Source organism: Pongo abelii, chromosome 16 (assembly GCF_028885655.2).
Source record: "Pongo abelii isolate AG06213 chromosome 16, NHGRI_mPonAbe1-v2.0_pri, whole genome shotgun sequence".
NCBI lineage: Eukaryota > Metazoa > Chordata > Mammalia > Primates > Hominidae > Pongo > Pongo abelii.
Window position 1 is genome coordinate 81,457,614 of NC_072001.2, and position 26,694 is coordinate 81,484,307.

At 49.1% G+C, this 26,694-nt stretch overlaps 2 protein-coding genes across 6 annotated transcripts in view; one reads left to right on the plus strand and one right to left on the minus strand.

Annotated features, from left to right (window-relative positions):
* The first annotated feature begins 13,851 nt into the window (after positions 1-13,851).
* On the plus strand, positions 13,852-26,181 carry SH2D7 (SH2 domain containing 7). Its single transcript, XM_003778499.5, is given in 6 exon segments — positions 13,852-14,027; positions 15,377-15,466; positions 19,208-19,373; positions 19,663-19,875; positions 22,193-22,867; positions 24,776-26,181. Coding segments are annotated over 6 exon segments (1,371 nt in total). The 3' UTR covers positions 24,827-26,181.
* Positions 25,967-26,694, minus strand: part of CIB2 (calcium and integrin binding family member 2) — a 44,741-nt gene continuing 44,013 nt past the window's right edge. For all 5 annotated transcript variants that reach the window (XM_024232895.3, XM_024232893.3, XM_024232894.3 and 2 more), the window contains one exon: positions 25,967-26,654. In XM_024232895.3, coding sequence (XP_024088663.1) covers positions 26,633-26,654 — 22 coding nt within the window. In that variant the 3' untranslated portion in view covers positions 25,967-26,632. The remainder of the gene's footprint in view (positions 26,655-26,694) is intronic.

Here is a 26,694-nt window from a genome sequence, read left to right on the forward strand (position 1 = left end):
CCTCCTGCCAGAGTCTCAAGCTAATATTGTAAAAATGAGACAGCCTATTGCCTGGTGCTGAGTGGGTGCTCAGTAAATATTTGCAGAATTCATGAAAGCCAAAGCGTTTCCTGCCTCTGCAGACCTCAGTTCATTCATTGAATTCAACATATATTTATTGAGCGCCTTCTGAATGTAACCCATAAATATATACACCTACTATGTTCCCACAAGAATAAAAAATAAAATAAGTAAAAAGCAAAGTGAGAGGATGAGATGATGGGCGGCAGGTAGCAGGCTGCTCCCCCAGGACAGGCAAGGAGGCTGGTCTGATCCTGAGACGTGGAGCACAGACCCAGATGATGGGAGGGACAGGGCCAACCAGAAGTGTGGGTGAAGCATTCCAGGGAGAGGGAATAGTGAGTACAACAGCTCACTTTATTCAAAGGAAAAAGGAAGTATATAGCTACATTTGTGAAGGCCCAAACCAAGTATCTCACCCTCATAGATTTGCATGTTTTATACAGACACACTGAAAGACCCAGATGGAAAACTGACCTTTCTGAGCTGGACAGGGACACAAATTAGACTGCCTGTCTGGAGCCACCCAGGTACGAAGGGCAGCCTCTGGGTCCTCACCCAGCCCGCCGACTCTCTGCAGGCCCCACAGTGGCACCACACAAGCATTCCTTTCCTGGGGCCCATCAGAGGTCTGGCTGACCTCTCCACCTGTCTTTGAGCACAGTCAGCACAGTGTTAAGGACTGGGCTCTGACTTCACACTGACCAGGTGTGTCTCCTAGCACTGCCACTTACCAGAGGCATGACCTTGGGCAAGTGATTTAACCTCTCTGGGCCTCAGTCTCTTCATTTATAAAACGGGGTTGATAAATACAAGTAGCTATCTCGTGCTGTTGTTATTGAAAGGGTTATGTGAGAAATGCATATGAAAGTGCTTAGCACGGTGCCTCACACATAGTAAGCACTCAGCACATATCAGCTGTTATTATTATCGTCATGCAGTTAACACTGATGTCTTCCTCAACAGTCAGCAGATTCGGAGAGGGGGAATCCAACAGTCAGACTGGGCCCAGACAAGGGAGGCCAGACACTGCGGTGCTGCAGGAGTGGAGTGGGCTGCTCTCGGGAGTGAGGGGTCCAAGTTCAATTTGGGCCTCACTGTGTATGTAAAAGGGGCTGTGACTAATTGGCTTGTGGGGTAGGCAGTCAGGGTGGGGTCTGACCTTGAAATACTGTGGGAAAGGGAAGAGCTGGGAGAACTGGGTCTCTATTGCCATGGTATGGGGAGGCAACAGGACAGGGGAGGGTGTAGCCCATCTCTCCTAGCTCTATCAGTAAGTTATGAGGAAGTGGGGGTGGCCATGACCTGTGGTCCCAGTGGACAGGGCCAAGCCCCGTGAGGTGTCTCACGGGGGACGATGTCTGCTAGGCCCGAGGAAGGCATCCTTCACAGGCACAAGGCACGAGCCCCGCTCCTGGACTGAGTCTGGGCTGGCCGGCCAGGGCTGGGCAGATGGGACAGGACAAGGGTGCTATTTTAAGTGGTAATCATTTACATGTCATCACGGCATTTATACAACATAGCACACGTTACTTTTATCTGCTTTCTTGTGTGTCACCTCCCTGCCTTACTAGAATATAATCTCCACAAGGGTAGGAGAATGCTTGATTTGTTCACTGCTGTATCTGCCAGGGCCTGGCATACAGAACCGTACCTGCTGTCCGTGCCCCTCAGTGGGCAAGCTGGATTCAGCCTGACTCCCCTACGCCTGAGCCCCCAATCCCTCCCTGGTCACCCAGCACAGATGAGCTGGGGCCATTTTAAAATGCTTGCAGGGCTGAACGTGGTGGCTCACACCTGTAATCCCAGCACTTTGGGAGGCCAAGGAGGGCAGATCACAAGGTCAGGAGTTTGAGGCCAGCCTGGGCAACATGGTGAAACCCAATCTCTACTAAAAATACAAAAATGAGCCAGGCGCGGTGGCAGGCGCCTATAATTCCGGCTACTCGGGAGGCCGAGGCAGGAGAATCGCTTGAGTCTGGGAGGAGGAGGTTGCAGTGAACCAAGATCATGCCACTGCACTCCAGCCTGGGTAACAGAGCGAGGCTCTGTCTCAAAATAATAATAATAATAAAAATAAATAAAATGCTTGTAGGCCACTGCCGTCTTCCTTCCAGAGGCCACACCTTACATCATATCCAACATATTAAAATGCCCTACATCCCGTAGTAAACATATACATAATTTTTGCTATAAAAATGTTTTCAGGAATATCCATAATTGTGCTCTTGATATTATCTAATAATGAGTTTTCATTTTCATTTTTAATTGGCTGATTTCTTGGCAATCATCATGTCTATGTGGGAATTTTGGCCAAGTGAGAGAAAACTAACCTAGAAATTGTTCTCAAATGTAGTGACCTTTTTTTTTTTTTTTGAGATGGGTCTCATTGTGTCACCCAGGCTGGAGTGCGGTGACGCTACCTGGACTCGCTGCAACTTCCCCCTCCTGGGCTCAAGCAATCCTCCCACCTCAGCCTCCTAAGTAGCTGGAACCACAGGTGTGCGCAGCACCATGCTCAGCTAATTTTTGTATTTTTTGTAGAGACAGGTCTTTGCCATGTTGCCCAGGCTGGTCTCAAACTCCTGGTCTCAAGTGATCTTCCCACCTTGGCCTCCCAGAGTGCTGGGATTAAGGCATGAGCCAAGGTGCCCAGCTCTGTTATGACATTTTTATGATGACTATAAAGGTGACATGTTACATTTGTAGACATTTAATTAGATGTTCATTAATTCTAATTTTGCTGGGTTTTTTTTCGGTTTTAGAGCCAATACATTTTTCTTAGGCCACAAACATTTCACAGGCCTCTCAAGCAGGCAGGCCCAGGCACTTAGCCTTTTAGTATATTAGGGGATAAACTGGCCTGGCCCCTGCCTCGGTCTGGCCAGGTCCAGAATATGGCCCTCTGAGGAGGCTGCACAGACACAGGCCTGAGTCCCCAGTGAGACTGGTGAAGTATGGAGGCCTCAAAGCCAACAGCAATGTCTCAGGAGGGTCCCCTGGAGGGCCCTGAGTCTCTGTCTACGCGACCAGGCTTAGGAAGTGGCCCAAGCCTTCCAAGGATCCCTAGAGCCTCCAGAATCAACCCTAAAACCTTCTTGACTCTCTAGACCTCCCCCAGGCCCCTCTTCCCCACTGATTCTCTCAAGGCCCTGCTGGAATGCTTTTTATTTCGTGAACAAACCCTTCTCCTCTCATTCCTAGGGCCATGAGCTGAGGAGAACTAGGCAATGGGGCTTTATCTCATCTCTCTTAGTACCTCCATCTTCAATTTGGACAATGTTTATAGTTTATGTAAATAGATATAGCTTTAGTTCTTCCCAAGGGCCTCCTACATGGAAATGTTGGGGCTGTCTCTGGTGGCTCCTAATTCCCTGGAACCCTTCGTAAATGGTTTGTTGACATCTGCAGTTCCTGAGGTCTCTTAGATTAAACAGCAATGTCCTGTGGTCAAGGCCAGCAGCTTTATACAGCCTGTGTACCTTCCCTGCATCTAGTACAGGCATGAGAGGTGTTGAAGGGTCTATCCTGTATACCCATGTAAGCCCCTGCTTCCTCGAGCCTTCCAGGAACCCAGTGACCAGAAGGAAGCAACCACCCAGGAGGAAGTAGCTGGTGTTTACTGAAAAGGGGAAATTGGGGCAGTAAACTTGCTCCTACATGGCCAGCCTCTGGGAAAACCCTAGGGGAACACAGAGCCAGTGACTCATTCTAGGTCAGTCTCCCCAGAGTTGGTAGCATGTGCCCAGAGGCCTCTGAAGAAGCACTGACTGCACACTGCCTTTGTAACTGTCAGACCCCAGGGAGACGGAGCTGGCCGAGATGCTGACCTCCCATTGGAGGAGTGCACAGATCTGCAGGAGACCCAGAGAGGAAAACAGCCTTATTACCTGTATGCTGTGTGCCCCCGGGCATGTCCCTGCCCTCTCTGGGCTGCAGTTTTCCACCTGAACAACAAGGAGATGGATGGCTAAGTGATGTCCAAAGGCCTGCCCCTGCGTGCTCTGAAACGCAACAGTGGCGTGAGACACAGCTGTGAGGGCCTGCAGTCATTCTTCCCACAGCTCTGCAGGCCAGTGGAGGCTGTGTTCTTTTCAGTCCCCGTGCTCAAAGCCCTCTGGATTGTTGCAGCCATCACAACCAAGCTGCCTCCTCCCCTCAGGGCTCCACTCCATCTACAGGCTTGGCTGCCCACTGCAGTTGGTGCAAGCATGACCCCTTTGAGGTGACACTTTTGCATGGTATGACCCTTGGCCCTGATGGAGAAGCAGCCCTGATCATCACCCCCATCCAGGGCACAAATGAAGGCCTTGTGTCCCTGAGGCAGACAGAAGCAGAGATAGCTGTGTTACTTGGGGGTTGGACAATGCTATCCTGGTAGGGCCTTGTGAAGGAAGTTGGCCTGATGAGGAGGGGATGGGGTGGGTGAAGAAGGTTGGGGGACTGGAGCTGTGAATGGGCCGAGCGTTGGAGGGCTAGGGGCAGGGCAGAGAAGAGCAAGGCCATCCTCACAGCAGAGGATGCTTTGACCAGAGCACACAGCTGCCACAGGGAGACCCCAGACCAGAGAGAGGGCTTTCCAGGTATGTCCGCAAAGCTCTGAAAGGGGGCACCCAGCACCAAGCCTACTGCCCTGGTGGGAGGTTGCTGGGGGGACTGGGGCAGGGGTAGGGTGGTGGGGGAGTGGTTCCAAAATAAAGAAGGGGGCTGGGCCTGATGGCTCAGACCTGTAATCCTAACACTTTGGGAGGCTGAGGCAAGTGGATCACTTGAGCTCAGGAGCTTGAGACCAACCTGGGCAACATGGCAAAACCCCATCTATACAAAAAATTAGCTGGGCATGGTGGTGCATGCCTATAGTCCCAGTTGCTTGGGGGTCTGAGGCAGGAGGATTGCTTGAGCCCAGGAAGTCAAGGCTGCAGCGAGCTGAGATTGCGCCACTGCACTCCAGCCTGGGTGACAAAGTGAGACCCTGTCTCTAAATAAATAAATAAGGAACTGTGGGAGCTTGGGCCAATCTCCCAGCCTCTCTGTACCTCAGATTCCTCATCTGTACAATGGGGCATAATAACGTTTACCCCTTAGAGCTGCTAGGGGCTTAAATGAGCCAGTAAATGCAAAACACTGGACACAGTCGCTGACGTACAACAAGTCTCAGTTTGGTAACTAATTCATTTAACAAACATCCCTGGCTCCTGCTCTTTGCCTCTGGCTGGTGATGGGTGGTGCTGAGAACTCACCACAAGACTAGGCCTGTCCCCACTGCAGGAAGCTCTCAGTTTTGTCAGGTGGGAGAGCCTCAGAGAGAACAGCCCCAGCAAGGGAGCCCAGGGCTCTCAGACCGTCTTGGACGGTGGACTCTGGCTTCCAGTAGGCCACATTTCCCTACCAAATTGGCAGGCAAATTTGCATACCTCCTGGCTCTTTTTCTGAGAAGGAACAAATCTGAGGTGCTGGCCAATATCCCAGCCCTGGGGCCAGGGGACTGAGGCTCAGACAGATAGAGGCCTGGGTGTCTCTGGGAGCTGATAGAGGGTAGAGAGTTGGCAGGGGCTTCGTACCAGACAGTCAAGTCCAGCATGGGAGTTAGGGAGAGTCACACTGCCCCAGGAGCAGAGGAGCACTGGACCCTGAGGAGGCAATGGGCTGCAGCTGCAGAGGCCCTGTGTCCTTCCTGTTACCGCCCTGTTCCCAGGGCCTGGCACCAGGCCCAGCACAGCGTAGTCCCCTCTGCCTTCACCTTTCTGCTTCCTAGAGGCCCTCATGCTGTCCCCTTCCCAGTGCCCCCATCACTCAGCCAAATCTGATCTTGGACACTTCCACCCTTCCCACACAAGCAACAGGGACTAAAACCCACTTTGAGGCCAAGTCTGGGAGGTGGGGCATTTTAACTGAAAGCTTAAAGAGATGCTGTTCTGATGGTGGAAGTTCAGGCATTCTTCTGGTTGGGTGAAGGGGTCTACGAAAGGAGTTTACAGCGTACTTATGTGAGCAAAGCAATGAAGAGGGAAGCAGGAAGAAGGCAGTCAGGATACATGAAGACAGGCGCAGAAAAGACCCAGAAGAAGTAGATACTGGAGTGGGAGGAATGTTTTTAAATGTGTTTCTTATTTAGAAGTTTGAATACATTGACTATTAATTTTGAATTAATGCATTTTTAAAGTATTGAAAGAATTTGGGTAGCAGGGAAAATGGCTGGAGCAATGGCATGGGAAGAGGATGCAGCATGTATGGGGCAGGAGGATGGGGTACGAGGTTCTCATCTTGGCCCTGCCATGGACTTACTGCTTGTCTTGGCCAGGCCATTTCCATTCTTGAGTTTCAGTGTCCCTGTCTTTATAATGGGAAAAAATGGGGACAGTAATACTACCTTGTATACCTGCTATAAAGATGAAAAGAAATCATATATGTGTGTATGTGAAGTACCTGGCACCTGGTAAGGGCTCAACATCATTAGGAATATACGGAGGACCTCCGTTTTCCCAGCTGTAAAGTGAGGGGAAGGGAGACAGGGATAGGACTAAATTGAGGGGCAAGACCAGTGGCCCCAGCTGCCCAAGTTGCAGAGACCAAGGTGTACCAGGTCTCTGCAGCTGGGCCCCACAGTGGCCATCTGGCCTCCAAAAGGCTATAGAATGAGGGTTCTCAAAATTATGGTCCTTGGCCCCTTGTCTCTCCCTATGGTCCCTAAACTGACCCCAAAGGTTTGTCCCTTCTCCAGCTGTCATGAGCAAACAGCAAGCAACTCTGGAGAATTTCGTTTTTACATGGGACTCAGAAATACTCACTAGTGAGTCTGGATTATCTATAGCGAAATTAGCTTGTGTCTTGTTCTTGCTGCTGAAACTGAGAGGTACACTGACAAGGGAGCCTCTCTGATCTGAGGGGTGGTCTTCCGCTCTGGGCTGTCAGGAGCAGAGACTACAGGCCCAGAGCACCCCATATGGGTGCTTTATGGCGCAGATGAGGTTGGCAACGTTTTTAAGACCATGATAGGTCCAAGGCACTCTCACCTTTGGAGTCTCCATCTCACTACTATCAAATATATGTAATTTTTAAATGGCACGGCCATATTTTACAATAAAAATATATATGTCTTTTGCTTTAAGCTTTTTGGAAAGGATTATTCTTATGATTTTGCTTTTGAAATGATTTGGCCTTGAGGAATTCATATCATTTACAATTGGTAATGATTTCTTGGCAGTCTTCTTGCACACTTGAGGATTTTTGTGAGCTAAGATAATCTGGCCTCCAAACCATTTTCAGATGTGATGAAACTTTTATGAATACGAAATGAAGCTGATGCAATATTACACAGTATAGACATTTACTTATACATTTATTCATTGTGATTTTGCATTTTTCTCCTTTTGAATTTTGGAGCCAATACTGGTTGTTTGTTTGTTTGTTCTTCCAGGTCTCAGATCTTTTTATAGGCCCTTCGAAAGTTCCCAGCCCAGTACCTGGCCATTGTCCTATGGATAAAATAGAACCACCTGTGTTTGGTGGGAGAAGGGCTGAGGGGGACCTCTCTGGACACTGCTCTCCCCAACCAGCAGCCACGTTAGAAAGATGGCAAGACGAAGTCACTCAGTGGCCTTGAGGGGCCAAAAGGGTCACGATAACATTGGTGACTTCTCTGGACCAGCGATAGCCCTCTCCCCTGGTTTTTCTTGCATGCTGGGGGCCTCAAAATGACTGAACTTGAAAATATTATTCATTCATTTATTCAATATTTACTGAGCCATAAATCAATACAACCCTTAACGAAAGCAATTTGGCATCATCTGTTAAAATGACAACTGCAAATACCCTTTGATTCAGCGATTCCACTTTTGAGAATGTGTTTCATGGATGTGTTTATTCTTACACTTAATCAAATCCACATAAGGTTATCCATTGCTGCATTTTTAGGAATTAAAAAACATTGGAAACAACTCAAATGACCATCAATAGAGGACTGGTTACAAAAATTATGATGTATTCATACAATGGAATAATATGCAGCTGTGAAAATAAGAATGGCACCCCTCTCTTTAGTCTTGTGGAAGGAGTGCCAAGATACACTGTTGAATTTTTTTTACAAGGCAAGGTGCAGAATGCTGTATAGTACTCTATCTTTTATGTAAGAAGGTGAGGAAAATAATATACACACTTGGCTGGGTGCAGTAGCTCATGCCTATAATCCCAACACCTTTAGTCCCAGCTACTCAAGAGGCTGAGGTGTGGGAGGATTGCTTGAGCCCAGGAGGCTGAGGGTGCAGTGAGCTGTGGTTGCACCACTGCACTCCAGCCTGGCCAACAGAGCAAGGCTCTGTCTCAAAAAAAAGAAAAGAAAAGAAAAGAAGAGAAGAGAAAAAGAAAAGAAAAGGAAAGAAAAGAGAAAAGAAAAGAAAAGAAAAAATATACATACTTATTTGGATGTACATAAAGAAACCCAGGAAGGACATTCGAGAAACAACTAACAGTGGTTATCTATGGGAATGAAATGCGGTTAGTAACTGGGTGGATGGGGTTAAATGCCTGGAGGAAAAATATTTTTACTGATATCTTTTTATATTTGTCTTTTTAAAAATTATGTTGATTTATCATCTATTTGAATAATGAATTAAAATATATTTACTGAAGGCCAGGTATGGTGGTTCACGCCTGTAATCCCAGCACTTCGGGAGGCCAAAGCAGGTGGATCACTTGGGGTCAGGAGTTTGAGACCAGCCTGGCCAATGTGACAAAACCCCATCTCTATTAAAAATACAAAAATTAGCCAGGTGTGGTGGTGCATGCCTGTAGTCCCACCTACTTGGGTGGCTGAGGCAGGAAAATCACTTTCACCTGGGAGCTGGAGGTTGCAATGAGTCAAGATCATGTCCACTCTACTCCATCCTGGGCAACAGAGTGAGACTCTGTCTCAAAAATAAAATAAAACAAAATAAAATAAAATAAAATAACAACATCAAATAAACCTACTGTGCATCTACCTGTGCCAAGCACTATTCTAGGTGAGGAATACAGTGGAAAATGAGATAGACAAATTGAGAAAAAAGAAACAGGATCATCCATTCTTCACTCCCCAATGTTATAGAACTAATTCAGGCCTATTAATGAAACAAGTTAGCGCTATGAAAATGTAATGTGCATAGACTAACACAGGCACATGACAAGCATTTACGGAAAAGTCCACTTTGGTGTTCGATCACCAGGCTCTGCCGGCAGCACTTGGCAATGAACATGGCTTCTGCATAGGCTCAGAAAGAGAAGTGAGAGAGTCAGTGCTTGGTTAGGGCACATTCAGTGGGCCTTCATCGAAACGGCTGGAGAGACACTACCTCTGAGCAGCTTTCTGGAGAAACCTCAACCTGCTTCCTGAAAGGGCAAGCCAAGCTGAACACCTTCAGTAGATAGTCATTTGTGGGATAATCCATTGCCATCTATTTGCGCTATAGGAAAAGCAGCCTTTTCAGAGAGGAGAACTTAGGTCAGGGAAGTTTTGCTAGGGACAGGGACTTCGAATTCTGGGGACTTCCCAGTCCTGGGGATGACTTGCAGCTGTGGGTGAATCATGATGGCTACTGATATCTATTGGATGTGCGCTGAGCCTCCCGGCCACTTCACTGCATAGATTAGCTCTGAGAATTCCCGAAACCTACCAGGTAGGTACTTTTTCTCCCTTCTATTTTTATAGATGAAGAAACAGACACAGTGAAGTCACAGAGCCAAAAAGTAAGGGAGCTGGGATTCTAAGCCAATAAGTCTGACTCCAGAGCCTGAAGCCTTCTACTCCCTCTCCCTGTACCTCTGGGCCCCAGGTGGAGAAGGAGAGCAGGACTACTGCAGTGTTCTTTCTATGCCCAGGCCTCAGCACCCAGTAGGTGACCACACATATCGAAATGAACAATGACACAAAGAGCACCATCAAGGACAGCCTTTTCCTACCCCAACCCTTATTCATGGAACTCACCTGGGCCTTGCCCCTCCCCAGCCCCACATTTCCACTGAGTATAGAGACCCGCCTTATTTGCCTGACTTTGGAATCTGACCTCTGGCCCGTAGCCATCCTGGGCACTGCCTCCTTTTGTACATAAAGCCTTTGTCTTCTTAGGAAAATGATCAGGTTCTGCCCATAAAAGTATCCAGCCTGAAAGGAAGGTGGAGAGAGACTGCATCATGGAAAATTATAGAAACGCATTTCTTTGTATTTGAATACTTATAGGACCTCACTTTTGGCAGCAAACTGACTCTGGGTTAGACCCCAGCATCCTTAGCCTTTTTGTGCCATGGACCTCTTTGTATGTGATGAAGCCTATGGACTTCTCAGAATAGATTTTTTTAAGTGCACAAAATAAAATACAGAGAGCAATGGAAATAAATTATATCGAAATAGGGTTTATAAAAATATTTGTGATATTGCATGGTATGTTTTATTGGCACATTAAGTAACAAGATCCAGAGTTGGGTCTAATTACTGTAATTTTGAGGTAATGATGAGCAAAAATGATATCTCAAGAGTCTGCAACAGCTGTAGTATAATATGAAAATATCTGTTATTTCTGTTGGTAACAAAGTAACAGGTGCTGCTAACCCTAATGAGGTTTGTTCCCAGCATCATTCACCATGGAAGGAAATGCTGAATTCAATGAAAGGTTAGGGAAAATCAAGATGTAATCTTCCTATCTTCCTCCTCCCCGTCTTTCCCAATTTTTTTTTTTTTTTTTTTTTTTTTTTTGCCATGGTCTTGCTCTGTTGCCCAGGCTGGAGTGCAGTGGTGCAATCATTGTTCACTGTAGCCTCAACCTCCTGGGCTCAAGCGATCCTTCCACCCCAGCCTCCTAAGCAGCTGGAACGACAGGTGTACACCACCACACCTGGCTAATTTATTTTTATTTTTATTTTTATTTTTATTTTTTTAGTAGAGTTGGGGCCTTGCTATGTTTCCCAGGGTAGTCTTGAACTCCTGAGCTCAAGCAATCCTCCTACCTTGGTGTCCCAAAGTGCTGGGATTATAGGTGTGAGCCATCATGCCCAGCTCCCTTTCCCATTTTAAAGAGTTCCAGTCCTTGTCAGCCCAGGCCTGGGATTTCCGTTCTGATGCCATTATATCCCTGGCTTATGTTTGTGACAGGGAAGACCAATTAGCAAGTATGCGAATGATGGTTCCCTTAGGATGTCCCCTGGCAAGAGTTGACTCCTCCAGTGTCAAGGCTGGGAATTAATGGTTTATAAAAGTGATGTTCCCAGTAATAGACCCTCCAAGAACACTTACTATGTGCCTATGTGCTTGTCCTTGTGAGAAAAGCACTACCTGTAGTATTTCACCCCATCCCCAGGTGAGCTAAGTATGGTTACCCTTTTCATGGATGTGGAAAATGTGGCTGAGAGATGAGAAAGAGCTCAGGAGATCAAAACCATCCTGGCTAAGACAGTGAAACCCCATCTCTACTAAAAATACAAAAAATTAGCCAGGCATGGTGGCGTGCGCCTGTAGTCCCAGCTACTCAGGAGGCTGAGGCAGGAAAATCGCTTGAACCCAGGAGGCAGAGGTTGCAGTGAACGGAGATCGTGCCACTGCATTCCAGCCTGGGTGACAGAGCAACACTCTGTCTCTAAATAAATAAATAAATAAATAAATAAATAAAAGAGCTGCCCAGATTGAGGTCACAGGTTTGCCTCATGCCCTTGTGTGTTCTCTGAACTATAAGCCTCACACACACCCTTACAGGCATTTTTATCTTGATTTCAGATAACCCATGATGATGTTGTAATGATAACAATAATTATAATTATCAACAGGAGCGGACCTTCTGTATTTCAGAATCTTGCATCGCCACCACCACCATCATCATCATCATCATCATCATCATCAAATTAATAGCTAATCCTAGTCGCTATGTTATTCCATACACTGTTCTAAGGATTTAACTCATCTAACCTTCCTAACAGCAGGACAAGTTAGATCATTTGGTTAAGGTCATATAGCTAGCATGCTGGAATTTGAACCAAGGAAATCTGGCTGTAACACCCTCATTTTTTTAAACTTTTTCATTGAAGTAGAACATAGACATAGAAAAATGCATGAACCATGAGTGCAGAGCCAGTGAATCTTCACACAGTGAGCACTCTCACTCAACTCACTCAATCCACACTCACTCAACCCACCAACCAGATCAAGAAATAGAACACTGTCAGCACCAGCAGCTTTTCGCTCCCCACCCAGTCCCCAAGGTAACCACTATCTTAACTTCTATCGCCATTGATTAGTTCTGATATTTTCTTTTTTAGATACAGGGTCTCACTATGTTGCCCAGGCTGGCCATGAACTCCTGGCCTCAAGTGATCCTCCCACCTTGCCTTGCCCTCCCAAAGTGCTGGGATTACAGGTCTGGCCTCAAGGAAAAATGAAACCAAGCATCTCTGTCTTACTGTGGAATGAGTTAGACAGAGATAGTTATATATCAAGTGCTTTAAGCAGGGAAATGACAACAAATCACTTCAGTCATATCGTAACAGTACCTGCATCCTATTTTTGAACTTATATAAATGCCCCTTCATTATCAACCATTATGCCCTCTCACTTAGTCCTCATAATGACCCTAGAGTCTAGAAAGTAGCTTTGCCTCATGCCCATTTTACAGATGAGGTAATTGAGTTCTCTGCAACAATTTAGTAAGTTTCTTGAGACCCCACGTCAGTCCCAGCTACTTGCCCAGGGTGGTCTCACGTCAGTGTGCGGTGGAAGTGGGAGTCTCACCAAGATCCTTGAGGCTGACTGCACCATCTGCTGCCTCACCATCCACCCAGCCTGGATTTCTGCTAGGAAACTCAGGAACGCATTAGATACTCAGGGATGTTTGTGTGAACAAATGGTCCCATTGCCCTAACTGCTCCAAAGCTTCCTACCAGAGGCCTATCCCTGCCTTTCCAGGGTACCCATCTACTCCGAAGTCCCCTCTCTGTTAAAACGACATGAGCTTCTGGTTGTTCTTCAAAATCTGCAACAAAGTCCCACCTCTTCATCTTTGCACGTGCTTTCCCCCTGCTGACAAGAGTCTACTCCCCCAGGTACCTGCTTGGCTTCCTCCTTCACTGTTCCAGTGTCACCTCCTGGACACTGACCCCTGACTCTGTTTTTGTATAATGCAGCCCATGTGCTCTCTTGTTCTTCTGCCTTTGTCTTGGAGTGCTTATTTCATTTGACTCTATATTCTACGCATATATTTGTTTGTCTCCCTCTAGAATGTATGTGCCATGAGGGCAAAGTGCTATTTTATTCACTGCTTTATTCCCAGGGCCCGGATTTACATGGCACACAGTAGGGACTCAATAAATCTTGAGTGGAAGGAAGACTTAGTTAGCACAGAACTTCTCCATCAAAATAAAAGTAGCCTCCACGAAGGAAGGATACCTAGAATTTAAATCCACTGCTTTGTCCCAGGGGCAGTGCTGTGGACTTTTGCCAGGGTCCGATCTTTAGTTGTGACAAAGACTGGAGGTTGTGGGGAACAGGGCCAAACCCAGTGAGGTAGCTTATCTGCTGGCCAGGAAGCCATGGAGGGCCTTCCCTACCCCTCTCAGGCTGCTACAGTGATTGTTCCCCCATGTCTGCAGCCAGCCAAGGTGCCCCACCCCAAAGCATCAGAGGAGAGAACCAGCCACCAGCCCAGAGGTGACAATAGGGCTGCTGTGTGCTATGGGCCCTTGGGTAGGGCATGGGCTCAGGCAAATGAGCCAGGGCACACACAGATATAGAGGCATGTGCACTGGCTGCGCTCTGCTTCCACTCTGGTGCCTGCCAGCATGGAGGACAGCCTAAAGCAGCTCAGCCTGGGGAGAGATCCTGAGGGGTCAGGGGACAGCCAGGCCCTGGCTGAGCTCCAGGAGCTTGCCCTGAAGTGGTTCATGGAGACACAGGCCCCCTTCATTCTACAGAACGGTGCCCTGCCTCCCTGGTTTCATGGATTCATCATCCACAAGTAAGGCTGCTTCTGCCCACAGGTCCCTCATAGCCCACAGCTCCTTGGGGCTGAGAAAATGGTCTGGGAACTCTGGATCAGACTGGTTCCCATCCTTTCCCTGGGCTACGCAGGGGCCCTTGGAGGCGGGAGACAGGGGAACAGACTGAGGAGCGCCACATCCTCTGGTGGTGGCTTCTGTAGGCAGAGTCGGGGAGGGCAATGGCCTCTACTTTAGTACAAGTTGAGGATGGCTGGGGCTGCCAGGCTGCCAGAGGACAGAAAGAGGGCCAGGCCCTGACTTGATGAGTAACTAGGGGACCATATCTTTTATCGTCCAAACTGGAACACTATTAGTAACTAAGCTAGGAGAACCGTCATAAATGGGGCCATCCCAGGCAAACCTGGACGCACGGTTACCCTAGGTATAAAGGCCAAGATACAGTTTTGGCTTTCTATTTGGGCTGGCTCTCCAAGCAGCCAAAACACCTGATGAAGGAATGACAAATCCAGCCAGTCCTTAGGTCCTGGCACAGCACCTGCACAGAGCCAGGGCCAGCTTTATGGGCACTGACTCGTGCAACAGCACAGGGTCAAAAGGGCTCCACATTTGGTTTAATGCTCTGCTGTCACTGTCTGGAAATTCTAAATCATTTTGAACCAGGGGCCCCATGTTTTCATTTAGCACCTGGCCCTGCAAATGATTTAGCTGCATAGAGCAGGCACTCAGTATTTGGTGAGTAACTGAGTGAGGGAATACATATCTGGTCTGTGTACTGCCAAACCACAAGACAGCTGGAACTTTTCACCATGCCTCCAAAATATTTGGCACCATGTGGAAAATCTCTGTAACTGCCTGGGATTGAAGGGGACAGGAAGAGGAATGAGTCCCTTTTAGCTGCTTCAGACACAGCAGCATCTTCTCCCTGCAGAAGCTCGTGTGTAGTGCACATCCTGCAGCACTGTACACAGTGATTCTGAGGGAGGGACTCCCCACTAAACCTCAATATCTCCAGCTGGGTGGATTTATTCTTGCTACACAACCATCCAGGTGGAGAGTGGGTGGCCAGGGTCAGCAACCAATGTGCCTGCTAGTGAGGCTGCAGTGGGGAGTTGGGGGGTGCATATGGCTTCAGACCCTGACCCAGCCCCAGACAGTCTTGAACTTAATCATTTGGGCCCAGATAGACCACATGCTGAGCCCTGACAGGCCACAGACCCATCCACAGGTCTGAGTGGCTCCTCTGTAAAGGGTTGGAGGTCTGGAACCCAAAGGCATGGCCAGCAGGGATTCCGAGAGAGGCCTAAGTCAGGTTGCACCTGCTGCCATTAGGGCACAGACCCCAGCTAATGGCATGTCCTCTGCCCAGGCAGACGGAGCAGCTACTCAGGGACAAAGCTCTTGGTTCCTTCCTTATCCGCCTCAGTGACTGAACCACCGGCTACATCTTGTCCTACAGGTAAGAGGGGAAGCCCTCTGGGCAAGCAAACTCATCCTGCCATAACCTAGCCTTGCAGATTAGTGCAGAGGCCCCACTGGCCCAAATTGCCTGGATTTCCCTGGGTCCTGACTCCTGACTCCCTCATTCATCCATCACATGCTCAGCAGACACTTCCTGAGCAGTGCTGGCCGTATGCTAGGGATGAAGCCGTGGCCTTCAAAGGAGGTGAGTGGGGTTCAGGGGAGGCTTCACAGAGGTGAACTTTGAACCTAGGACAGAAGGAAGAATACAAGTTGCTAGGCAGAAAGGAGGGTGTAGTTGGGGTTTAGGAGGGCGTCTCTGGTAGATGGAATGCCATGTGCAAAAATACAGAGGCATGAAAGACAAGGGTGCTGGGGGAGCTGCAGGTTGCTGGGTACAGCAGAACACTTGGTTCCTTTGGAGGAATGCCTGGAAGGGAGGGCGGAAAAAGCTTAGAATGGCCTTGGATGCCTGGCTAAGTCTGTAGACCATGAAGGATGATCTGGTTCAATGTATTTGCATAGGTCCTTTAGGCAGCCTATGGAGAGAGGACTGGAAGTCAGAGCTGGAGGTATGGGGGCACTGGGGACTCCTGCAATTGCCTGGATGTGAGATAATGAGGTCTGGGCTAGGGTAGGACAGTGGGGATAGAGAGAAGGAGACAAGGTAGCGAGGACAAAAGCAAAGATGGTGATGTCAGGTCTTGTCCCAAGAGTAGGTCGGTCAGGATGGGGAATTCAGAGGAGGTAAGAAGGCTTCCCTAAGTAGGGAGGGAGGCCAGGGCTCCAGAGTAAACTTAAAAGGCTTCAGATTCTGATTCAAAATTGTCACATATTCAGACTGCCCCAGTTCAAACCCTTACCTTGAGCAAGTTACTTTGCTTCTCTGTTCCCCCATTTCCTCATGTGTAAAATGGGAATATGATAGTACGTGCTTCATAGGCTTGATGAAAGTGTGCAATCAGTTGATACGTTTAAAACTGTTTAGCACAATGCATAAAATGTAGTAAGGACTTTAAATAAATGTTAATCATTGTTAAAATATTTTTATTCTGTGTGCCAGACACTGTGCTAGGCATTTTGAAATATACTAACTCAGTAGTTTTCAAATGTCTTTTGAGCTTTGGGGATTTTTAAATTTTCTTTTGTTTTGTTTCTTCCCAGATGAGATCTTAGGGAGAATACTAACTTACAAAAGAGACCAAAGTGGGACTGCTCAAAGGTATACAAATAGAAAAATGAACAGAATAGAGTCCCAAAACAGTCCCAAATGTTTGGTTACCAGATTTACAACAGAGGCATCACTGCAATTCCGTGGGGGAAAGGCTTGTTTTTTCAATAATTGGTGCAGGAGCAATTGGATATCTAAATGGAAAACAATTACTGCTACCTCATACCATACATGAAAATTAATTAATTCTAGATGGATCGTAGATCCAAGAAAGAAGAGCAAAACAATACCATTTCTAGAAGAAAACAGGAAAACATTGTCATAGGTAAATGAAAATGCCTTTGAAAATGAGAAGCCAAGATTTTTTAAACAGGACACAAAAAGCACGAATCTTAAAAGAGTGATTAATTTGATTTCCCTAAAATTAAGAATTTTTTAAAATTTATTTATTTATTTATTTATTTTTTTTTTTTTGAGATGGAGTCTCGCTCTCTCGCCCTGGCCAGAGCACAGCGGCGCGATCTCTGCTCACTGCCACCTTTGCCTCCCGGGTTCAAGCAATTCTCCTGTCTCAGCCTCCCGACTAGCTGGGACTACAGGCACACGCCACCACACCCAGCTAATTTTCGTATTTTTAGTAGAGACGGGGTTTCACCATATTGGTCAGGCTGGTCTCGATCTCCTGACTTTCGGTGATCCACCTGCCTCAGCCTCCCAAAGTGCTGGGATTACAGGCGTGAGCCACTGCACCTAGCCAAAATTAAGAATTTTTATAATTCTTATAAAAATTTTATAATTCTTATAAAAAGATATTATTAAGAGAAGAAAAAGGTCAGGGTGCAGTCTTGAAGAAATTATCTATTAGAATACAAATATCTAACAAAGGACTCAAATCCAGAATATATAAAGACCTCGTACAAATAAGACGAAAACAGATAATTCAATAAATAAAAGCAAAAGAACTGAGCAGGCACTTTACCAAAAAGAAAAACTCAGAAGGCCCGTAAGCATATGAAAACATGTTCAGCATCATTAGCTATCAGGGAAACACAAATTAAAGCCACAATGGATGGCTATAATGGAAAGACAGAATATGTGGAACAACTGGAGCTCTCATACATTGCAATTATTTTATTTTATTTTATTTTTGAGATGGAGTTTCACTCTTGTCACCCAGCTGGAGTGCAATGGCACGGTCTCAGCCCACTGCAACCTCCGCCTCCAGGGTTCAAGCAATTCTCCTACCTCAGCCTCCCGAGTAGCTGGGATTACAGGCAACCACCATGACACCGGCTATTTTTTTTTTTTTTTTGAATTTTTAGTAGAGATGGGGTTTCACCATATTGATCAAGCTGGCCTTGAACTCCTGACCTCAAGTGATTTGCCTGCCTCGGCCTCTCAAAGTGCTGGGATTACAGGCATGAGCCACTGTGCCCGGCCCATTGCAATAATTTTAGAAAGCAATTTGGCATGATTTATTAAAGCCAAACACAAGGGTACCCTTGACCCACCAACTCTACTCCTTGGTATATTCTCATCAGAAATGAGTACATATTCACCAAAAGATATGTACAAGAACGCTCACAGCAGCTTTATTTATAACAGCCCAAATCTGGAAACAACCTAAATGTCTATCATCAGAATAGGTACATGGTGGATTCTTCATTAACTAGAATACTACATATAAATGAGAAAAAAAAGAAACTAATTCTACTGGGACATGAATCAATCTCCAAGATATAATGTTGAGTGAAAGGTGCTAGACACAAAAGAGAAGTATTATAGAAGTTCTCTAATGGGCAAGACTAATCTATGCTGATAGGTGTCAGAATGGTGGCTACCTTTGGGGGTCATTGACTGGATGGGAGTGCAAGTAGGTCTTCTGGGGTCTGGAAAGGTTTTATATCTTGATCTGAGTGGCAGTTACGTGGGAGGGTTCCTATGTGGAAATTCATCAAGCTGCACATTTATGATGTATGCACATCATTGTGTAGAAGTTATTCTTCTAGGAAAAAGGAAGATGAAGAGGGTGGGATTTTAGGGTGTGACTTTACAGGCCAAAGAGGGAGTGGGAGCTGGAACTCCATCATTGCAGCAGGGTGGGGAGTAGGGTGAGGTTGAGTTGTACAGGTGCAGGGTTGGATCCTGTCTTTATTTAAAACTTTGGTGTTTTGTTCATTGTGGATTTTTTTCATATATTTTGATTTTCTAAAATACTGCGTTATTCGTTTTCTTGATTGAGTTTTTTGGTGCCCCTTTAAATTTCGCACCCAAGATGAGTGCCTCACTTGCCTCACTCCAGTCACAGCCGTGCCCTCCCTGACTCCACCAGAGCAGGCTTAGGTACTTCCCAGGATCCCAGGGCTCCATGGTTTGAAAACCTCTCCGTAGATTCCTGAAGAACACACCATGGCTCCAAGTGGGGTACAGTGGCCCCAGGTCAGGCAGGTCTGTTCTGGATCAAGAGCTGGGACCCCTCTCCTGCACCCAGGCACAGAGCTCAGACCCTGGGCCAAGGCTGGGCTGCCTGTGACCAGCAGCCCCAGACCACAAGCACTTGTGTTGCAGGGGCAGCGATCGCTGCCGACATTTTGTTATCAACCAGCTTCGAAACCGGCGTTACATCATCTCAGGAGACTCCCAGAGCCACAGCACCCCGGCTGAGCTTGTGCACCATTACCAGGAGGCACAGCTCGAGCCCTTCGAAGAGACGCTGACTGCTGCCTGCCCCCGGGTAGGCACCCCACATCCCCAGGGTGAGGGTGATAGGGCAGGGAGCCCAGGCCTGGGGTATCCATCACTCAGGAATACTATTTTTCAAGCCCTCCCTATTTACTATCATCCAGGGGCACTTGGTGTGGGGTCATGATCCCTATTGGAAAAAGGGAGACTGTGGCGATGTCTTACCTGAGGTCAGAGACCTGGTGGGAATGTTGCAGTCTCTTACCAGCAGTCTCAGGCAGGCAGCTGGAGACTGGCTGGGCATGTGTGACCACACGTCTGCTGTATCCCCATGCCCCCAGCCAGAGGACAATGATCTGTATGATGCCATCACCCGGGGCCTCCACCAGCCCATCGTGGACCCAGAAAACCTGCCTGCCACGGCATCCCCCACAGTGGTCCCAGACAAGGCCGCCAGCCCCTGCTCTTCTCCAAAGCCCCAGGTCTCCTTCCTCCACGCACAGAAGATCCTGGATGTGAGTCCCCGGAACCTCTCCCAGGAGGAAAGCATGGAGGTGAGGAGCATTACGGGCCACCTAGAGTCAGGGTTGCCAGACCAGGGATGTGGGTGCCGTGCTCCCAGTCAGACCCTGAGGCCAGGCCAACCACCCTCTCTGGCTGTGGAGGGTGAGCCAGGCCCAGAGGTGCAGACCCAGCTTGGAATCACCCAGGGTTCACCCATGCCATGGCCTGCTGCTGGCAAGTTAGATTTGGTTCAAGCCTTGGCTTGGCCATTTTCTAGCGATGTGGCTTTAGGTGAGTCACATAATTTCTCTGAGCCTCAGTTTACCATGCCTGAGGTTCTTGTGAAGCTTGAATGAGAAAACGGATATGAAATGCCTGAACATCCCTTAGTAAGCTGTAGCATGGGGTGCCTGTGAGTCAATATTTTATTCTTCTCCATAGCAGCACCCCATGGACTCAGAAAGACTTTTTCTTTTTTTTCTTTTTTTTTTTGAGACAGAGTCTTGCTGCGATGCCCAGGCTGGAATGCAATGGTGCAATCTTGGCTCACTGCAATCTCTGCCCTCTCCTGGGTTCAAGTGATTCTCCTGCCTCAGCCTCCCGAGGAGCTGGGATTACAGGCACCTGCCACCACACCCGGCTAATTTTTGTATTTTTAGTAGCAACAGGGTTTCAACATATTGGCCAGGGTCTTGAACTCTTGACCTCAAGTGATCTGCCCGCCTTGGCTAAAGTGCTGGGATTACAGGCATGAGCCACTGTGCCCAGCCATTTTTATTTTTATTTTTGAGACAGAGTCTCGCTCTGTTACCCAGAGTAGAGGGCAGTGGCACCATCTCGGCTCACTGCAATCTCTGCATCCTGGATCCAAGTGATTTTCCCTGCCTCAGCCTCCTGAGTAGCTGGGATTACAGGTGCACGCCACCATGCCTGGCTAATGTTTTTTTTTTTTTTTTTTTTTTTGGATTTTTAGTAGAGACGGGTTTTCGCCATGTTGGCCAGGCTGGTCTCGAATTCTTGACTTCAGATGATCCGCCTGCCTCAGCCTCCCAAAGTGCTAGGATTACAAGCGTGAGCCACCGCGCCCGGCTGAAAGATTTTTCTTTATATCAGATCACAGCGTGCCAACGGCTTCTCCTCATATTTAGAATAAAACCTAAACACTTCACCGGGGCCCACAAGAGCCTCACCAGATGCCGTGCTACCCTCTGCTTCTTCACTGGAGGCTTCAGTGAAGCCTTTTCTCTGGCTTCTTTGGCCTTCTAGATCATCCTTGGACATACCAACCTTGCTCCTACCTCAGGGCCTCTGCACTGGCTCTACCGTCTGCCTGCGATGCTCTTCCTACAAGATATCCGCATGGCTTACACTCTAACTGCATTCCATTCTCTTCTTAAATATCATCACCTCAGAAACGCCCACCTACATGACAGAAAATGTTGCCTTCCCCACCTGCCATTCTCTCTATCCCAGGACGCTGCTTCGTTCTTCGTAGCACTGATCATGCCCCCACACTCCATTGTCTTGTGATATATTTGCCCATCATATAGCACATCAAACCATATTGTGCTACACAGCGCAGCAGTAGGCTGCCCATCTCCCAGATTAGAATATAAACTCCCAGGAGTTAGTCTTGCTCACCAGAGTCCTTGGCACCTAGGACACTGTCTGACACATAGTTGGTGTTCACTAAATATTTGTCAAATGAGTGATGGACTTGGAGATGGGCCACTCTGAAGGGAAATGGAGCAGTGAGTGGGTTTGGGGCCACTGAGGGACCAGTGGACCACAATGGAGGTGGGAGGAGGACAGGAGGGGAAAGTTGGGTGGGAGGTAGTGCTGGTGACCCAAGGCCTTGAATGCCAAGGTAAAGTACGAGTCCTAGGCTGGGTGCGGTGGCTCACACCTGTAATCCCAGCATTTTGGGAGGCCGAGACGGGTGGATCACCTGAGGTCAGGAGTTTGAGACCAGCCTGGCCAACTTGGGGAAAACCTGTCTCTACAAAAATACAAAAATTACCTGGGCATGATGGTGGGAGCCTGTAATCCCAGCTACTCAGGAGGCTGAGGCAGGAGAATAGCTTGAACCCGGGACGCTGAGGTTGCAATGAGCTGAGATTGCGCCACTGCACTATAGCCTGGGCGACAGAGCGAGACTCCATCTCAAAAAACAAACAAAAAAAAGAACAAGTCCTAGAGCATGAGCGCTGGAAGGGACCCTGAGTGTCATGTATCCAACCCTTGCATGTACAGGCAGGAAGACTACGGCCAAGACAGGGCGCCTCGGCTTATCTGAGAGAGTTTTTACTAGAGGCCATCTTAGTGATGGGCTGCCCCTTAAGAGTTTCTCTGTCCCTGTCTCCCCAGGCTCCCATCAGAGTGTCTCCACTCCCTGAGAGGAGTTCCTCCCTCCTGGAAGAGTCTTTTGGAGGCCCCAGTGACATCATCTATGCAGACCTGAGGAAGATGAACCAGGCACAGCTAGGCTTGGGCACAGAGGGGTCCGGCAGGCATGGGCCAGTTCCAGCTGGCAGCCAGGCCTACTCCCCAGGCAGGGAGGCCCAAAGGAGACTCTCAGATGGAGAACAGAACAGGCCTGATGGCCTGGTGCCCGTCCTCTCTGGGGTGAGCTCAGACCAGGGTCCCACAGAGTCTCCCACTTCCTGGGGGTGTTCTGATGCCATGGGATCCCTGGGGGCTACCTGGAGGCAGGAGTTTCCAAAGCTGAGCCAAGAGGCTCAGCCCTGCTCCCAGGGCAGCTCTGCAGATATCTATGAGTTCATTGGGACAGAAGGCCTCCTGCAAGAGGCCAGGGACACACCAGACCAAGAAGGCAGTACCTATGAGCAGATCCCAGCTTGCTGGGGTGGCCCAGCCAGGGCCCCACATCCTGGGGCCAGTCCCACATATAGCCCATAGGTCCATGGGCCCTTGGACCATGGCTACAAGAGGATCTCAGGGACCCCAGGGCTCTCAGAGCCTGGGAACACCTATAAGCAGACCCCAGCAACCAAGAGCAAGGAGACTGGACGGACACACAAGGTGAGCTCCATGATGGGGGTTGGGGGGGCAGCTCCCAGCCCTTAGAGAGCACCTGGTGGTAGGAGACAACCTGTAGCCCCCAGGCATAGGCAGGTCAGGTGACCACCACTACCTGGAAGTACACAGAATTGTCCAGCCCTAACATCTGCCTGGAAGTGGTGGTGATGGTGGTGGGAGAGGCAGCTGCTAGATTTGGATGTAAGATGGGGGCTTCCAGGCCCTTCTAAGGGCATTCTCTACAGCAGATCAGGGTTCCCGTCCCCTCCCTCTCAGCCTCTGCAGGGGTCTTAGCGCCTCTGGGAGCAGGAGAATGGCCCCTTTGCTCCTACTCCCTCGCCTTGTAGCTTTGGGCAAGACAAATTCCAGGACAACCAGTTAAACCTGAATTACAGATAAACAACAAATATTTTTGAGGCCGGGCATGGTGGCTCATGTCTGTAATCCTAGCCCTTTGGGAAGCTGAGGCAGGTGGATTGCTTGAGCTTGGGAGTTTGAGACCAGCCTGGGCAACGTGGCAAAATCCCATCTCTAAGAAAAAATACAAAAAATTGCCAGGCGTGGTGGCCTGTAGCCTCAGCTACCTGGGGGGCAGAAGCAGGAGGATCGCTTGAACCTGGGAGGTTAAAGTTGCAATGAGTCAAGATTGCACCACTGCACTCCAGCCTGGGAGACAAAGTGAGACCCTGTTTAAAAAAACAAACAAAAAACCAAACCAAAACAAAACAAAAACCATTTTAAAGTATGTCTTAAATACCACAATTATTCATTTGTTTATTCAAAATGTAAATTTAACTGGGCATCTATATTCTTGGTTAGCAACCCCACCCAGGACCTCCATTCCCTCATCTGTAAAATGGGCTGATCCTCTGCTTGTATCCAGGGGTAGGTGCCCAGAGGATAATGCTAGACATCCTCTCCTGCTCAGGACACAGCCCAGAGAGGGCTCTTGATGAACACAGCTATTATTCTGAGGATCTCTGGGGTGGTGGTGGTGGCAGTGGTGGTGGTGGTGTTGGTGGGAGAGGCAGCTGCTAGATTTGGGTGTAAGCTGGGGGCTTCCAGGACCTTCTAAGGGCTTTCTCTGCAGCAGACCAGGGGTCCTTTCCCCTCCTTCTCAGTTTCTGCAGGGGCCTGGTAAGTAAGGAGGAGAGGGGACCAGGAGTGTGGAGAGCGGTGGCCAGGAGTGGGCCTGGTCCAGGGTTCTCAGGGAGGCAGATGAACTCTCTGGAGCCCTCGGTCCCAACTACACTCTGCCTATACCCAGAGACAATAAAACCTGGGAGTCCCTTCCCCATGGGCAAGTCCTCTGATCTCAGTGAGGCACATGCAGATCTTCCTGCCCGAACTCCTGGTGGAAAGATCTTCCCAGGAAGTACTGACGGCTCCTCCCTCAGGGCAGGGCTGTGCCCACACACCCCATGGATAGCAGCCTTTGAGATCCTGACTCTCCGGGGACCACAGACCCGACAGTGGAAACCCTTAGAAGCCACATCCCATGTCTGCTCTTTCCCTGCGGCTGCCCCATGTCCTCTCCCATCTCTGTGGGCCTGGGTACAGCCTCACCCCACACTACCTTGGACACCAGTGCATCCTGAGGCTCCCAGCTGTGGGTCAGGGGAGACCAGGGCACTCCAGGGAGGTAAGGTGAGGCCCGCCACCCTTTCTACCCTCCTCTTCCCCTTCTCTCCTTAGCCAGAAGAGGGTGAACCCTGCATCTGAAATTGGGGAGCTGAAGGTGGGATTTCAGGCACTGGGAAAGGCTTGTGGAATTAACCATCAGAATTCCAACCTGGCCTCATGTCCTGGGCTTGGGCCCCCAACCCAAGGTCAATGAGAGGTCCTCGGAGCCGGGGTCTTTCCCTCTCTGTCCAGCGACCCCAGGCCTCAGTATCTCCTCCTTCCTTGCAGCCTGACAAGCTTCGGAGGCTCTTCTTCACGGACAGGAAGCACAAATTCTGAGGGCCTGGCATCCGGCAGCCCACCAGTGTGTTTCCTGGTACCCAGGCCGTGCCAGGGGTTATCACAAAGGCCTCAGCTCACTTAAAGGCACCCTTTGCATCCTGAGACTCATCCAGCCTTCTACAGAACTAGGCTCCGAGACAGCCGAGGTGCCTGCCTGAGAGCAGGTGGAAGAAGACCTTCCAGCTGCCTGCAGCTCCTGGCTATGTCCTGCTTTCCTTGTGCCTCCCATCCATGCACAGGAGGGAATCAAGGCTGGAGAGGAATGAGACTGGCCAAAGGCAGGGGTCACCACCCCCATTTCTCAGATGAGCATGCTGAGGCCCAGGCAGACTGACTAAACCTGCCTCCCACTACTGAGCACTTACCCAATGTGTGGCAGGCTGTGTGCTAGGACAGACACCTTTCTAACTGGCCAAGTGACATCATGCAATTGCTACTGAGAACAAAACCAGTTCCCCTCCTTGTGGCCCCATCAGCGAAAAGGAGGGGAGGGCCAGAAGTCACATCCTCTGCTCCAGGCCTCTTTGCTCCAGCTGTGCCCTCAGGTCAGGCTGGCTCTTCCTGGAGCTCTGTCCCTCAGGAAGCTTCCTGTTTTGTGTGTCACTTCCCTTCCTATCCACATGTCCCCTTCTCTATAAGGGTAGACAGCTGGCTTGCTGCCCCGCTCCCAACTACCCCCAGGCCCGGAATGCAGAAAACAGGACTGATCATCTCCAGAGAGAACACCATAGGTGCCCCTCCTCCCTGCCCTGACCCTGGGCAGAGCTGGCTCAGGTCGCATTTGTGGGAAATCTACTCTTAGTGACCAATTGGCTATGCAGCTTTTCCTGAAATATAGGCCTGTAAGAGTCCCTCCCTCCTTGGGGGTTTAAGGATTGAGACTGAAGTAACTGTTCCTGTGCCTGAGTGGTCAGCACTCCCGAATGTTAACCAAAGATACTATCAGGGAATTCACGGAAGGTTCGGGGCATGGATGTGTTTTCCTCCCGATGGCACACGCACTGAGATCAAAGTTAGTGCCTAAAGCAGGAGGCACTGCCTAATGCTGAGAGGAGAGACGCCAATGGTGGGATTTCAAGGATCAGAAGCAAAGGTACACTCAAACATTTCCTAACATTAGCAGACATGGAGAGCACAGGGATGCAAAAGTGTTTTAATACCAGGAGTTCACAAATCTGTGGACAGCACACACCAGTGAGGATTCCACGGTGTTGGGGAGGGCAGGCAGGGTGGTACTCATGACCCAGAGGCAGAGACAGCAGCAAGAGCCCTTGGGCCCACTGCACCCACAGCTTCACATTGTGAAGGAGGCCGGAGGAAGGGGAACAGGCAGGGGTGGGGAGCAGCCCAACCTTGGGTTTTGGAAAAAGATTGCATAGCTCGTTAAAACCCTGACCTCTTTTTTTTTTTTCCGCTCTGTCCTGGGTGACCAGGGTGTCTGCCAGCACTTGGACATGTCAGACCCCACCACCTCCTGTTGGGTTATCTGCCTTTCCCTCTGAGGGGGTGGGGAGCATTTCTGGAGTAGGAAAGGACTGGGGTATGGGGCGGGGTGCGGAGGGCCTGGAGAGAGGCCATGGGTCCCGGGGCTGGACCACAGGGGGGCTGTGGGAAGGGTCCTAACCCTCACAGGCCCCCTTCCTGGTTAAGGTTTTTTTTTTTTTGCTGAAAGGGCCACAGGATATATTCGTGGTGTAAACCCCAGAGGCTGCCACTGCTTTCCTGGGGAGCTTGGAGGCCACACCCATGTGACTGCAGGGCAGGACAGTGGACTTCTAGGCCCCTGCAGCCTCGGCAGTGTCCTCAGATCCGGATGTGGAAAGTGCTGGAAAGAGAGAAAGGGCAAGAGAGGGTGAGAGGCGCTG